The 15,463-nt window shown below is 40.8% G+C and overlaps 1 protein-coding gene across 1 annotated transcript in view; it reads right to left on the bottom strand.

The window, feature by feature from the left end:
- TMEM182 (transmembrane protein 182) overlaps positions 1–15,248 on the bottom strand; it is a 30,720-nt gene extending 15,472 nt beyond the window's left edge. The window contains exons 1-3 of the mRNA XM_065423777.1: positions 15,108–15,248; positions 14,602–14,701; positions 13,969–14,067 (exon numbers count right to left, since the gene is read on the bottom strand). Of these exons, the coding sequence (XP_065279849.1) occupies positions 13,969–14,067; positions 14,602–14,701; positions 15,108–15,248 (340 nt within the window). The remainder of the gene's footprint in view (positions 1–13,968; positions 14,068–14,601; positions 14,702–15,107) is intronic.
- Positions 15,249–15,463: the final 215 nt, after the last annotated feature.

Below are 15,463 nucleotides of genomic sequence, written 5' to 3'. Positions count from 1 at the left end.
AATACAGTTTTGTAGTAAAGATTTTTTTTTTCTCTTTTCATTTTTCTTATTATCAAACCAAACAGTCATTCCAGGACTGCTTCCATTGAGTATATATTTTACCATATGGAATGAATTAGTTTTGAACCCTAGATTTTATTTGGTGATCATGAAACATATAATAGAGGGGTATGAAACCCTGGAGCTCTGTATTTACACAGTGTATGTATGCTTAATAGGTTCGTTTACTTGACCAAATTTAAGTAGTTTAAAAAATGGTGCACCAAAACGGTAGCCAGGAAACGTTTGGATCACTGCTCAACTTGACTGGATACAATTGTTCTACCAAAGTTGAAGGGGGATGAAAAGTAGTAACATATTGATATTCTTAGTGCTGGCCCAATATCACCACTAACAATCTAAGATCCTGTCCTGAATAGTTTTTAAGAAAACCTAACGCAGCAAAAATGGAAAGAAAAATGTAAATGATGTTTCTGAAGAACAACTAAGTGCTTTTAATCAGACCCATTCTGTCAGTAAAGCTCTTTGTACTTTATTAAATTCAAAATGTAAAGTTTCACAGGACCCTGTTAGTCAAGGACAAGCCACGCTGAATTAATGGATGAAGCTGGTGATAAATGGGCTAAGAGTTTTGTAATACATTGGCCAAAAAAGTGTTTCTAACAATAATTTTTAACTGGTTAATTGCACGTCTCTTAAGCTAAGTCATCATTTGACAAAGGCTAATATAGCAAAATAAATTCCTCTTGTAAATTTAAGAAGGGGTGCACTAATGCAACCTATTAGCCAAATTAGAAGTTGTTACAATCTCTAACTCTGGATCTGAAAAATGCAGAGTTCTGGAAATTCAGTCAGTAAAAATATTTCTACCTGGCTAAGGAAAAGCATGCAAACCAGATAGCATCTAAGAAAAAGTGGTACTACTGTTGTTGGCATGACACAACTAAGCAGCTTTTACATTTGGATTTGTAAACTGAAATTTTCAAATTTATAGCTCTTCAGAAGCAGCCAGTCTGCAGTCACTCAGATTTTGTCTAGACTAGGATTTTAAGGTACATTGTACGATGTTAGTTAACACCGTCTAAGTAATATGTTCTAAAAGTCTACAGGCTTTAACTTGACCAGCTTAGCTTGTGTTGAAGAATACACTGCCTTTTAGAATGTGTTAGTTATAATATGTTAACTAATACCTTCTTGTTAACCGAGCTTTAAATATTAATCAGACAAAGCTTCAGAGAGGTAATCATAGAATCATATGCCTCTAGCATCCATGGGCCAGCTCAGGGGTAGAAAAGGACTGACCTTCCATCATCTGTCCTAGAGTGGCTATCAGAGCAGCTAACTCTATTTTTAGATTCACATCCAGTGCAAAGGGTTCTTCCCCCACAGATAAACATTGATGGAGATATCTCCTGGGAACTAGGGCCCCAGTTCAGTAAAGCATTTAAGCACATATTTAAAGGTAAACACATACTTACATGACTTACTTAATGGACAGTGAATCAAGGGTTGAAGGAATAAATCTCTCAAGGCCTTCAGTCTTGGGCCTTTGAAGAAGTGTCATATTGTGATATTCACATGGGTAGTTCAGGAAGTTTCATCACAATCTGCAGGCCCATTGGACATTACTTCCCCATTTAAAACCTAAGCTGCTAAACTAGTCTATAACCACCCAACTATTTTGTGTTGATGGCTCAGGAGACTTGAAAGTCACATATAGAAAAGGACATATTGGCAAAAACAGACCCGGCTAAAGCTTTCCTCTGTATCTTTATGGTTGGTCAGAAAAGTCACATGGAATTGTTTCTATTTTCTGAGTGGACAAGAACACAAGCACCTTCAGCATAAAAATGTTGGTATGTAATCTGAATATTTACTTTCTGGAACTACTCATACAGACAGCTTTGAAATTTGCTTTCTGTGAAAATTCTACTAGCAGACCTTGATTTGCTCAAATGTTCATGGAAAATGAACACAAAGGGAGTACAAATGTAACTAATTCAGATTCATTAAAACCTTCACATGAATAAGGAAAGCTTATAGTTCTAATAATATAACTATCTTATTAGTTATAAACTAATCCTGCTAACATCTACATGTGGCAGGTGGTTTGTGTGTATATATACATTTGTATGTATGGCTCCAGGTTTTTTGTTTAAAATATTTACCTATTACACCTGTAAAAATAATGGCAAACTGCTAATTTAATTGCCAATTTTACACACTAGAAAGTGAAGTGAAGCAAAGTGGACAGGCAAGAGTATATAACTTTGCAAAACCAAAAATTGGGATTTTTCAAATCCACTATTTATTTGCCCAAAATTATCCTAACCATTGTCTCCTAAAAGGGAAAAAGGAGAAGTCATGGTAAAAGACATGGAGGGAAGCACTACCAGTATTGAAATGCTCAGTTGTCAATGACATTTGTGGTACTAGTCTGGGGAAACACTCTAAAATGGTGTGCCTCCTTCCTGAAGGGCTGCATCCAGAAGGTGGTAACAGGCAACTTCTCTCCTGGCACCAGAGCTCTCAACTGTGGCATTCTATAGGATTCAGACCACTCTCCTAGCCTATTCAGTATTTACAAGTGGCATGGGGACAAACTGTGAGTCTCTATGGACTCAAATGCCAACAATTTTTAGATGATACTCAACTGTTTATCTTCACAACATCCATGAAGCCCTCTGTCATTCAGCTATCCCAATGTCCAGCCAAGATCAGCATATGGCTGTGAAAGAGTTGGCTGAAGCTAAACTCAAGAAAGAATTAATTTATTCTGGTAGTCAAAGGGAAATACTTTACAGTGCTTGTCGCTATGTGATGTCTCCACTAGTTAAGGAAGTTTGCCCCCAGACTTTAAGGTAGTCAGAAATCTAGGAGTCCTTCTGTACTGTCCATTGAAACTGGCCTCCCACATAGCATCAGCCACAAAAAATGTATCCGTTCATCTATCACTAGCTAGGAAACAACATGCCAACTTGGCCAGGTGTCCATGAACTCCTTAATTACTTCTAGACTGGAATATTGCAATTCCATATCTGGTGGCTTGAAACCATCATCCTTTGAAAAGGCTGTAATGGGTCAAAATGGAGCAGCTTGCTGTGTCAGCAACAGTACCCCAGTACTTTTCTGCTCCTCTGGGTTCCTATTGAACAATGAGTCAACTTTAGGATCTCAGTATTCATTTTCCAGGTCCTTAAGCACTTAGACCCAGGATAACTAAAGGACTCTCTCATTCTCCAAGATCTCACCAACTCCGCTTCTCAACTGCAGCTGTCTAAGGGTTTGTGTGTGCAGGAGACAGGTCATTCTTGGTGGTGGACCACTGACTTTGGAATACATTCCAATGGGAACTATAGATGACCAGGAACCTCACTACCTTCAGATCCAAATGCATATCCCACTTCTTTGACCTTGCTTTCCCACACAGCAACATTTAATCTATTGGCATCTCAGGAATAAATACACCAAATCCCACCTAACTCACTCCCCTTGGGGGCAGAATAGGGAGTATCTTTATCTGATTATGTAACACACATTTTTGTCATTATTTTAAACTCTGGAAGATGTTTAGAAACCAAAGCGATGAGGCCTGTCTAAGAACCAAGACTTAAATGTTTCAAAACTTGATTTACATGTAACAATGCCATTTTATTTTAGACTGATTGTGTATAAAGTGCGTACTATGCATTAATGCATTCTTAGCCATCAACATGAGCTATCACAAGTGCCCAAAATGAAAGTACAAAATACTCCCAAATTGCACACGAGTGATATGTAAAAACTTGCCAACCGCCTGGGAAAACTAAGGGCCAAATTATGCAGTCTTTACTCACACTGAATAATACCTTACTCCACAAGTCAAACCACTACTACAGGTCTGTTGCATTTTTCGCTGGGGTTACATTCCGTAGTCAGCGCGTAAAGCGAAAATCGAGTAGTCAAAATTACATTGAGTGTAATGGCGGGCGGAAACGCCCGCACTACAGGTACAGTATTAAAATTGTTATTTTTCTCTTTTTTGTTTTGTTTTTGTTTTTGCCAACCGTGTAAAGCTGAAATTGCGCATGTTAAATGCGCGTAAGATGCGACAGACCTGTACTCCTAAGTTTGCAATACAGCCCATAGAAAGGGACAGTATGTTGTTGTGCTGCCTGAAGTAGCCTGGGATGGGGAGATTATAACTTCCCAAATCACTATCTCTCTGTCTCCCTGCTGCTTTGGGGAGTGAGTAAACTGCAACAGGTCTATAAGTGTTGCAGCGTGCACTCCTCTACATGCCAGTGTGCTGCCGGGCACGTTACAGGGAAGGGAGCAGAGTCAAAGCCCTCTCCATGCCCTGCCTCTCTACACCTATGTAAGGAGGGACATAGTAGTTCTGGGGAGACTGCTTGCAAGAAGCGATAGTATTGTGCACCCGTGCAAGATATTAACGGGGAGTCTTACACTCCTTCTACTCCCTTGAGACAGTGCTTAGGATAGGCTATGTTCTGGCTCAGAGTAAGGTACTACTCAACTGTAGCCAGGGTGGAAGAATCAGATCCTAAGTAAATTAATTTCCCAGATGTACTGAGTTAGCTAACTTCAGTACTGTACTTGTAGTATTTAAGGCATTTCCTACAGTCAAAGTACGAAAGTACAAGGGAATACTGCACATTCTGAGGTAACCCTATCAACAGTATTTATCTTATTTATCAGATACCACCGCTTTATGGTGCAATAATTTAAAACTGAACAGTTCCATAAATCAGTTCAGCAAACTTTCCCTTCATCTCGACACACAACTTCCCTTGGGAGTGTCAGGCAAGCCTGAAAATATAATAGTGCTTGGAACAAAACAGGAGAACAGGCTGTCTGCTCTGCTCCATTCAGAATAGAGCACAGGAACATTAACATTTTCATGTGTTACCAGTTTTCCAAATTGCTTGGCATGTAATTTTGTCTTTTTATTTATTTTTCCTGAAGAAGAACGTCTTCAGTCACTAGTGAAACACTCAGGTTGATTCTCTTGTTCCCTTATTAGCCCTCTTTATTTACAAAACCCTGACCATCAACTTTCCAACTGAGGATTAAGGGGATTCCCTTCAGAGCTTCTCTACATCATTTATTAATTAGCTGAAGTGGCTGGTCTTCAGCAGTGAACTGAATGTTGAGAAATGGTTCCCGTGGTAGCTGGGAGAAATAGCTCCCTACCCCTGCTAGCAAAGGAATTCATGATCTGGTATTTTAATGCATTATGTACCTGTGCTATAGATAGAGAAGAAAAGTAGTGGTATGTTTGATCTAGAAAGACTTAAAGGGTGGTGCCTAATATAACTACAGCTGTACAACAGTGTCAATGATGTAGAGAAACATGATAGGACATGATCATATTGGCTTCATTAAGCATTACTCTCACATGTTTTAAAGCTTACATCAAGGGATGTGAGAGGATTTTCCAAAGAAAGAGGGCATCCAAAGTATCACTGGTGACAAATATATTGTGAAATGTTATGCAGCTGAGAATCAGGACTTGAATAGTCCACAGCACACACATCATGTGCAAGGGTGATGCATACCCCAGAAACTATAAAATAAGATATTCAGGCATTGGCTAGCTGAGGACACAACTGTAACAAGGGTGTGAACAGATCTCTAGCTAGAGATGTTAATACCAAATTCATGAAACCATACCAATTATTGTATTTATCTTTCTGCAACACCTACAACTCTAGCTGCAAATGCCTTAAAATTTGGTCCATTCAGAGAACATACCAAATACATTTCTGATAGTCTATAGAAAGCAACAATTTAAAGCAAAAGATACATTTATTAAAATAATGTAAAGCCAAAAGCCTTTTTGACATGTGTGTGGATACAGGTGTATGTAACCATGATAAAAGAGTGCTAACTGATTTGGATAAGAATTGACCTGAACATTAACCCACAAACTCCAACCCTGAACTAAACCTTTTTTTTCTTTACCTTCTTGTGTTCTGCCAGGGACAGAAGTATCAAGATGCCCCCCCCCCCAATATAAAATAAAATAAAAGCTAGAAGTAGAGGGCCTGATACAGCAGTGTAAATCAGGAGTGGCTCCTCTGAAGTCAAAACAATGTAAGGGAGATCAGTTGGGCCCATCCTATGAGTACTGAGCCCATCCTATCTGAAACCCAGCTGGAAACACCATAAATCTTGCCAGACAGTTTTTTCTCATAAGATTTCCATTACTAGCAATTACCCCTGAGTAATCATTACTTCTTTAAAAAAACAAACAAACAAAAAACACTGAATCTTAACAGTAAAACAAACACAATTTTCATGCTGCTGATACATTTCTCTGTTAAATATTTCTCCCTGGAAATGTATAGCTGGAAGGTTTCCTTTATTAACGTACTACACTGCAAGCTGTTGGGCTCAAATATGTGCCTGTATTATCAATTCTTGCTCTGGAGATAGAAACCCTAGAGGTAACATAAGAAATTATTATTTTCAAATGCCATGGCTAATATTTCACAGACTAACCGACTAGAAATGTATGCTAGTTCTATTAGGTTAGTCTCAAAACAGCAACACACCTGTCAAAAATTTGATTCAGTCATTAAAACATAATAGTTGAAAAAACTGAAATTCTCCTCATCTCTACGGACATTCTGCATCCATATAATTATGTATTATATGTTAAGTGTTGACAGTGTGTGCTCAGTACTGTACAAAACACAAAATATAAATGGTCAGATGGGATCAGGAAAAAAACTACTAAGGGCTACAGGTCAGATTATTCAGCTGGTATAAATCAGTGTAAATTCATGAAATTCAGTGGCTTTCTGAGTTGGCTTCAAAGGAGCTATGCCAATTTACAACAGCTGAGGAATGGCTCTTTATTTGCAAATCAATTTGAAAACATCAATTTTAAAATCAAATTAATGTCTTGACTAGGGACCAAATCTTGCAACCCTCATTCTTGGGAATAGTCCCAAAGAGGCCAATGGGATTACATATGCAAATCAGGACTATTTGCATTGCAAGACCTGCACAATCAGTTCCAGATTTGAAAAAATAATAATAATATTTCTTTACTTCAAAAAACACATTGTAGCAAAAGTTATTCGACAACATAGTAGATACTACTTGAACGTTGGTGTTAAGTGATCTGGTATAAGTAATGAGATACAATACATTAATAATGATATCAATACATTACTATTTTAATACCACATCCTTACTTTTTCAAAGTAGTGTGCAGTGTTATCTGTGCAGTTCCCACTAATATCATGAGAATTATATGGCTACAAATGAGTGTGCGTGTTTCTGATTAATGTATTTTGATGATTTATTCATTTATTTATGCACAGAATAATTTTGGTTTTCTTTCATTGTTCGTTTGTAACTTTTACTATTTTATGAAATTCAGTGCAAGTGGATCCAATGGCAGCACAGCTAGAGTCTGTAGGTGTTTGCCTATTATCTGCACACTGTCTTTGTAAACTGTCATTCTACCACAGAAAGACATATGGTGTTTACAAAAGTGAACGTGTAAAGTAGCACAAAATAATGGTGACTGTATAAAGTGTAACAAGTTACAGTTTTGAAGCTGTGACTCTAACTGTTAAAAGCTGATCATGTATGTGTGGGCAACAATGCAAGAAAACCAGGAACACCACAATGTACATTTAAATCTCCGAAAAAGCCAAGATTCTGGGTGGTTTGAGTTACCACATCTCTACCGGAGTTGCTCACTGAGTGAGGGCATTTCAGCCTGAGTTTCAGCAGCAGAATGAATTGGGCTCTGTGCCTGATGTTTTGTAAACTTGTATTTTAAATGTATCTAGCAGTGTTTAAAGACAGCCATAAACTCTAAGGCAGGGGTCGGCAACCTCTGGCACGCAGCTTGCCAGGGTAAGCACCCTGGCGGGCCGGGCCAGTTTGTTTACCTGCTGCGTCGGCAGGTTCGGCCGATCGTGGCTCCCACTGGCTGCGGTTCGCCGCTCTAGGCCAATGGGGGCTGCGGGAAGCCGCGGCCAGCACATCCCTCGGCCCGCGCCGCTTCCCACAGCCCCCATCGTCCTGGAGCAGCGAACCGCGGCCAGTGGGAGCCACGATCGGCTGAACCTGCCGATGCAGCAGGTAAATAAACTGGCCCGGCCCGCCAGGGTGCTTACCCTGGCGAGCCGTGTGCCAGAGGTTGCCGACCCCTGCTCTAAGGCCTCCATCTGCATGTGCAATTTTGATCACTGTCACCTGAGCATACAAGCATTGCAGCTTAAAAACTGAGCATGCAAAGGAATAAGCAAACAAATGGAGGGTGGATGGAGGCCCCTTTGAACTGTTGCCCCTAAATGCTTTGGGCCAAATTTTCATTGAAGTTAACAGAGTTATCCCAGCAGGGAATTTGGCCTTGTGTGCTATTTAAATCTTCCAGGTTTAGAAACTCCTTGGCCTTGGGAGACTGTTTTCTTTCCTCTGCCTGAGCAGCTTTAACTGGAAATGATTTTCACAAATAACTGATCTCAGTGTGGGACCGGAAAAGCACGAATATTAGGGTTTCCACTACAGCCCGCAGCTAGCGCCAAATTGTTCCGATATGATGCAAAGCCCATTAAAGTCAAATAGCACATACAGGGCCAAATCCTTTTGCCTTTACTTGGTTTGAAAAATAAATAGTTTAGAGAAAAACTTAGGCACCTTTGAAAATTGCATACATGCACACATATTATATTTTTTTCACACATGTTTTAGCTTTAAAACTTCAGTTGTTGTTTTTACTCAGATTCATAGATTTTAAGGCAAGAAGGGACCACTGAAATAATCTATTCTGACCTCCTGCATAACACAGGCCATAGAACATCACCCAGTAATTCCTGCATCAATCCCATAACTTTTGTTTGAGTTTAGAGCATCTCTTTTGCAATACTCATGTTACAAAAGGGGTGGCTAGAATTTTTTTCAGAAGGAAAAGTGATTCTTTTTTTTACCCCTCACAGTGTCACAGTTCAAATAATGTGAAAAATAGTTCACCTTCAGGAAGAGACAAACTGTGGAAGATTTTACCTCCAAGGGTGAACGTTTGAGAAAGTTAAGCATGTGAAAATGGGGGTTATAATAGAATTTGTTTTGCAACCTTGAGGTTGAGGTTAAGGTAAGCTCGGACCATCAACAAACAGTAGAAGAACAGATAAAGGGAAGCAATAATATCAATATTTTAATAGTTTCCTTTTGTTGTATGGTTAGTTGAGATACAATATTGGACACTGCCAAACGGATACAAAAAGTAATACACCTCTACCTCGATATAACGCTGTCCTCGGGAGCCAAAAAATCTTACCACGTTATATCGAACTTGCTTTGATCCACCGGAGTGCGCAGCCCCGCCCCCCCCGGAGCACTGCTTTACTGCGTTATATCCGAATTCGTGTTATATCGGGTCGTGTTATATCAGGGTAGAGGTGTAGGTGAAATCCTGGCTCTATTGAAATCAACAGGAGTTTTGCTATTCACTTCATCAGAGCTAAGATTTCACCCAGGGTATGTTAAGAATAAAAGGATACACTTCTAGTATTTCTTAATTTAACAAATGCTGATCCTGCAAGTTGTCAAAAGCTTGTTCTACTAAAATACTGTAGATAGGAGAGTGCTAGACTAAAGATGAGTAAATTTCTGTACTAGCAAAAATGATGATAATGTAAAAAGGCATTAAATAGCAAAGGGAGTTATTATGATCATGATAAAGTATTCTTGAATATAAATATCTGCTCTAATAAAAAATTAGACTCAGATGCTGAAAATGAACTTGTGTGGCATGAACTGGATGCCGAAACAATCTCTTTCTTACCAGAATTTTAATGAGCTCCAAAGCAATCCAACTGTTTCTATTTGTATAGTAGGGATGGCTCTGAATATAGAGTTCCTGGGACATCACCTATAGTACAATTTTCCCTGTTTTTAATCTCCTAATATGAAATATTGCTAGGTAAATTATATTTGAGCAATGGATCTATTGGCAAATATTAACTAAAATTAATAAGAAATGTTGATGATGTTCCTTTCTCCCATTCTTATTCTTTGTTTGTCCACTTCTGTGTAATCATATAATGTAATTTGGGGATTCCTTATGAATTTATGAATGACTGGTTGGATGCAAACTCCTCCTAGATTATTAGGAGAGGAAGGTTCCACAACATTGGAAAGACAAATTTCTCTGGTGTGCTGCAAAGTCATGGGTTTGACCTATGACCCTGATTGGCCACATTTGACCTCCTCCTGGACTATTAGTTAATATTTTTAAAAGGTCAACAGAACTGTTGACAGTACAAGTTATTTTCCTAGGTAAGCGGTATATGCAACAAGAATCAAATCCTGAAAACACTTACTAATAGGGATAGAGCAAGTTCAAGGATATACAGCAGTCATGTATCTATACGTTATGAGACTGAAAGACGTCCAGCCATAGATCATTTGAAAAATAATTCCCCCTAGATTCCATAAAATCCTTGATTTGACCTTTGACATCAACGTCACACCAATTGGCCCAATTTGTTTTAAATGGCACTTGTACAAACTCAGTTTTCCAATCATGGTGCAGAAAATAATGTCCTTACTAAAGTATGTTAGAGTTAATCTAGTACAATATCCCAATGTTATTATTTCATATATCTCACTTTAGGAGAGTATATGTTTTGAAATCTTACACTGTATACATGACAAACATATCAGTAAGACTCTGATGGGGTGTCCACCTCACAAAAGGCCTGAGCAGGTTAAAAAGGGCCAATTAACCTAGTAGGCTGCATCTGGAGGAGAGCCAAGGACTGATAAAGTCTAACTGAAGATGAAGTCCATCTGGGCAGGAGCAGGCTGGGGGTAGTATAAAGCTAGGAAGTGGCGAGCAGGAGGAAGCTGCAGGGAGGGGCTCTGCAGTCACTCCCTAGACAGAAAGGAAGTTGGCTAGGGAGGAGTTCTAGGAGGAGAGTAAGCGCTGGGATCCTGCACTGAACTAGAGTCTGGCAAGAAGCAGAGAGGAGTGGCTACTGTGATCAGAGAAAGCTCAGGCTGGCAAATCCTGAGGGGACCAGGAGATAGAGAAGTGAGGTGGGAAGGCACACAGGGAAACGACAACAGGGTCTGAGATTGAGCAGACCATGGTTGCTAGGCATAGTGTCCCTGGGCTGGTACCTGAAGACAGAGGGCGGACCCAGATTCCCCTAGCAGTCACTGTGAAAATGGCACTGGACCTGGACTTGGACCGGAAGACTGTCTTACGTGGCACACCGACAGCTTATCCATTAGGACTTTGACACTCCAGGAGGGGAGGACTAAATAGTGACTGGCCAGAGAGTGGAGGCACAAAGAGGAACACCCGAAGTCCCAGAGAGAGAGAGAGGGGCCATGGTGTGAGGAACCAATGGAAGGGGTTGCCAGACCAGGCAAGAGCCAGTCCCCAGATCCAGCCATAAGGAGGTGCCCCCAGTGGTGAGTTGTACCCTGTTACAAATCTGGTGAAGCATATGGGCATGGCAGTCACCCCCAATACAAGGGGAGGGTGAGACACCATACTAGAAAGAGACACTGTAGCTGCAGTGTGCAGAAGCCTTTTTTGCAGAAGGAGAAGGCAGATACACCCTCCCAAGTGGGACCCTTGAGTTTCTGCTTCTGGTTAAGGGAGACCAAAAGAAAACAACGAAAGGGGATCCAGGTGCTACTTACGCAGGTCCTGGAGAACCAACAGAGTCAGTGGGAAGCACCGTTATACCTGCAGAGCTATTTGGCAAAGCTGGCAGAACAGCAGCAATATTTATTTAAGATCCTGCAAGAAGAAATTTTCAGAGGCTGCAGAAGGGAACAGAAAAGAGATCTCAGGGCCAGGAGGCCGGAGGCCTGGCAAGAGAGTGTTATGTCTGTGGGCAGGGGGGACACTTAAAAAAGGGAATCCCCCTACCTAGTTCATGACAAGAGGGTTTGTCCTGAAGGGAGGAATGCAGGACAGACTAAGAGTCCCACCTGTTGCGAGAGCAGGAAGGGGAGGTGCCTGTTTTTTCCTGTGGGGAATTGGGACATGTGAGGAGGCATAATCCTCACGAGAAGGTAAAACGTAGCTAGGAAAAGGGCAAGGTTTCAAGAAAGGAAGAGCCAGTTGCCCTCAATAGGGGCGTAGTAGTAGCAGTAGCAGTAGTAGAGAAGGCCAACAGGTCTGTAATGACGAAAAATGGGAAGGAACTGGAAGGAAGAAATGGTCCCATGAAGATAAAACTGAATGATACTGGGATAAATACAGAGACTAACCAATACAGTGGGGAACTCAGAGTCTGAGGGAAAGAGTGCTGAGGGAGAGCAGACCAAGGGCAGGAGTTACAAGAGAAGTTGGTAGCTGTGGAGCAAGCCATGCAAGTGGTTTCACAAGCCTTAGAGTGTTAGCAGAAGTACCAGAACACCATGGAAGAGAACAGTAAACTGCTTCTCATGGTGGGTGACCCAGAGATGGAGCGAGATGACTTGCAGGCCCAAATTCAGCAACTCCAGGATGGAAGGTACCCATATTCTCCCCCACAAGCTGGTATATGTCCACCACCCCACACAAGGCATGAGCTGGTTAAATATGGCCAATTGACCTTATAGGCTGCACCCGGAGGAGAACCAGGGACAAAGTTTAATTGAAGATGAAGCCCAGCTGGACAGGAACAGGCTGTGGCTTATATAATGCCAGGAAGTTGAGAGCAGGACGGAGCTATAGGGAGGAGCTCTACAGTCACTCCAGAGAGAGAAAGGGAATTGGCGAGAGAGAAGGAGATCTATGGGGAGAGTAAGCCCTGGACTATAGAGTGGCAAGAAGCCGAGAGGGGTGGGGTAGCCACTGCAAATAGAAGAAGCTCACATTGGTAAATCCTGAGGTGGGGCAAAAGACAAAGAAGTGAGGTAGGAAGGTGCCCAGGGAAATAGCAACAGGGTCTCAAATTGAGCAGATGGTGGTTGCTAGGCATCGGGTCCCTGGAATGGAACCTGGAGATGGTGGTGAGCCGGGGTTCACCTACCAGCCACTGGACCTGGACTTGGACCAGAAGACTGTCTGACATGGCATATGGACAGCTTGTCCAGTGGGACGTTGACACCCTGGAAGTGGAGGACTAAATAGTGATCTGGCTGGAAGGTCGAGTCACGGAGAGGGAGCACCCCAAATCCCGGGGGGGGGGGGACACGGTGCAGGGAACCAATGGAAGGGAGTGCCAGACCAAGCAAGAGCTGATCTCTAGACCCAGCTACAAGGAGGCATCCCAGCAGTGATCGAACCCCATTATAAACCCCAACACAAAGACACAGGAACAAAAAACATCGTTCTGGAGGGAACCACTAACTCAACCAATCAGAGAAAAGCACAAATAAATGCAGTAAGATAATTCATCACATGGACAACCTAATTCTATGAGACTGATTCTAAGTTTAGTGAAGTTTAAGATAAATTTGCTCTTTGAAGACACTAAATGGTTCTTTTATATTCAATTTTAAGAATTTTGGGGGAAGATATTTTGTTTATTGGGAAAACAGAAAAACACACACTTAAAAAGGAAATTTTACATTTGCAAACTATGCCCCCTATCCAGCAAAGGCCTTAAGCCCATGCTTAGCTTTAAGGTTGTGAGTAGTCCCATTGACTTCTATGGGACTAGTCACATGGTTAATGTTAAGCATGTGCTTAAGTCTTTGCTGAATAGTAACCTAAATATTATGGCTTCCAGAAATGAGCAGTCCAGTCCTGGTGAAATGAATAGTAACCTAAATATTATGGCTTCCAGAAATGAGCAGTCCAGTCCTGGTGAAATAGAATTTTTACTTATATTTTTACTTCCAAACACAGTTTAAAATCATATGGACTATGAAATTCCAAAGCTCCATTAATTAAACTGCGTGAAATGATAAAGCTACTTCATACTGATGTATCCAAATTGTTTTCCTGAAACTATAGGCACTGTATACATTTGAAGCCAAGAAAATACTTACTGATTGCAGAGTCATAGGAGGTTGAGTTGTGTTCATCTCGGATAAAAGGAAATGGAGAAAGGTAGGCATGTGTGCAATTCTTAGACGGCGATTGGTTGGCTAGGGGGAAAAAAAGCCTAAACATTAATGTCTAGTATTCATATGATCATGAGTTGTATTTGTGCTGAGTAGAACACTTTTAAACACATTCTCTAAAGTGGCAGACTGAATTCTATGGGTCCAGCCTCCAAGTTCTTATTCAGGCAAAAGCCCCATTAACCTCAGTGAGGGTTTTGCTCAAGTAAGGGTTACCAGCACTGTCAGCTCCATGCCATCTGGGAATTCCTTGACCTAGGGAGAATGCCCAATTAGGGCAGCTGTAAGAGTGATTTGCAGTGGCAGAGCAGTAAAAGCAATCATTTTGGGGGCCAGAATCGTGTGTGTGTGTGTGTGAGAGAGAGAGAGAGAGAGAGAGAGTCCTTATTTATGAGATAATAGCATATAGATAGATAGATAGATAGATAGATAGATAGATAGATAGATAGATAGATAGATAGATAGATAGATAGATATTGCACCAGATGACCAACAAAAAGAATTTCAGCCTTTGAATCAATATGGTAAAGGTAATGTAAAAATATAAACTACACTTACTGTACCAGAATTTCCAAATATTGTTAGTGTCCTCTTCTACATCTCCAGCAAACCAGCACCTCCAGAAGAAACCTTCATGGTGGAAAGTGACCTTCTCCTCCTGCACAAAACAAACACAATCTTTGTAGCCTGAATGCATGAGCACAGTCAAGGCATTTTTCAGGTAGCTAACAGAATCAAATCCCATCAAATATAGGTTTTTAGTTAAAAATAATAAGAAAACGCATCTTACCTGAATGCAGATTATTTAAAGAAAACCTGTACAATTATAGCTCCTTTGTCAAAAGCTCAGATTGCATCTCGTGGTTCTGAGCACAATGGGCCTGATCAAAGCCAAATTAAATCAATAAAAATCCACTAACTGCAGTAGGCTTTGGATCAGGCCTATAAACACCAGAGTCAGACTTAGTGTCCATACAGTATGTTCTTTCTACGTGAAGAAGAAATTTTCACATCTGTGAAACTAATGCCAGCTATTATTCTAAAGAAAAAATATACATACTAACCGTGGTATTGTTTGGACCTTCTGAACATCTTCCAACTTCTGTAGCAAGAAGCCAGTAATCTGTCCCAAAGGCCACCAAAAAGAGCAAAACTCCCAGCGCCCCGAAGAAGCCTCCAAAAAATATCCCCACACTCAGTTTCATCGTTGATTTGTTTCCAAATGAATCTGAATATTTTTTTTTATTATTTTAAAAATCAACCCTCTCAAAGTAAAAAATTAGGCAAGTGGACAATAGGTGCTGGTTGGAGAATGCAGCCTGTGTTTGAAGAAATTTCTCTTTCCTTGCCTTTCTGTTTTTCCCTGTGCCTGGTGGGTTGATTTTGTGTTCCCTGACTTGTGTTCCACAAGGCTGACTTC

The sequence above is a fragment of the Emys orbicularis genome, chromosome 1 (assembly GCF_028017835.1).
Source record: "Emys orbicularis isolate rEmyOrb1 chromosome 1, rEmyOrb1.hap1, whole genome shotgun sequence".
In the NCBI taxonomy this organism is placed as follows: domain Eukaryota; kingdom Metazoa; phylum Chordata; order Testudines; family Emydidae; genus Emys; species Emys orbicularis.
This window is presented reverse-complemented; position numbering and strand designations above follow the sequence as displayed.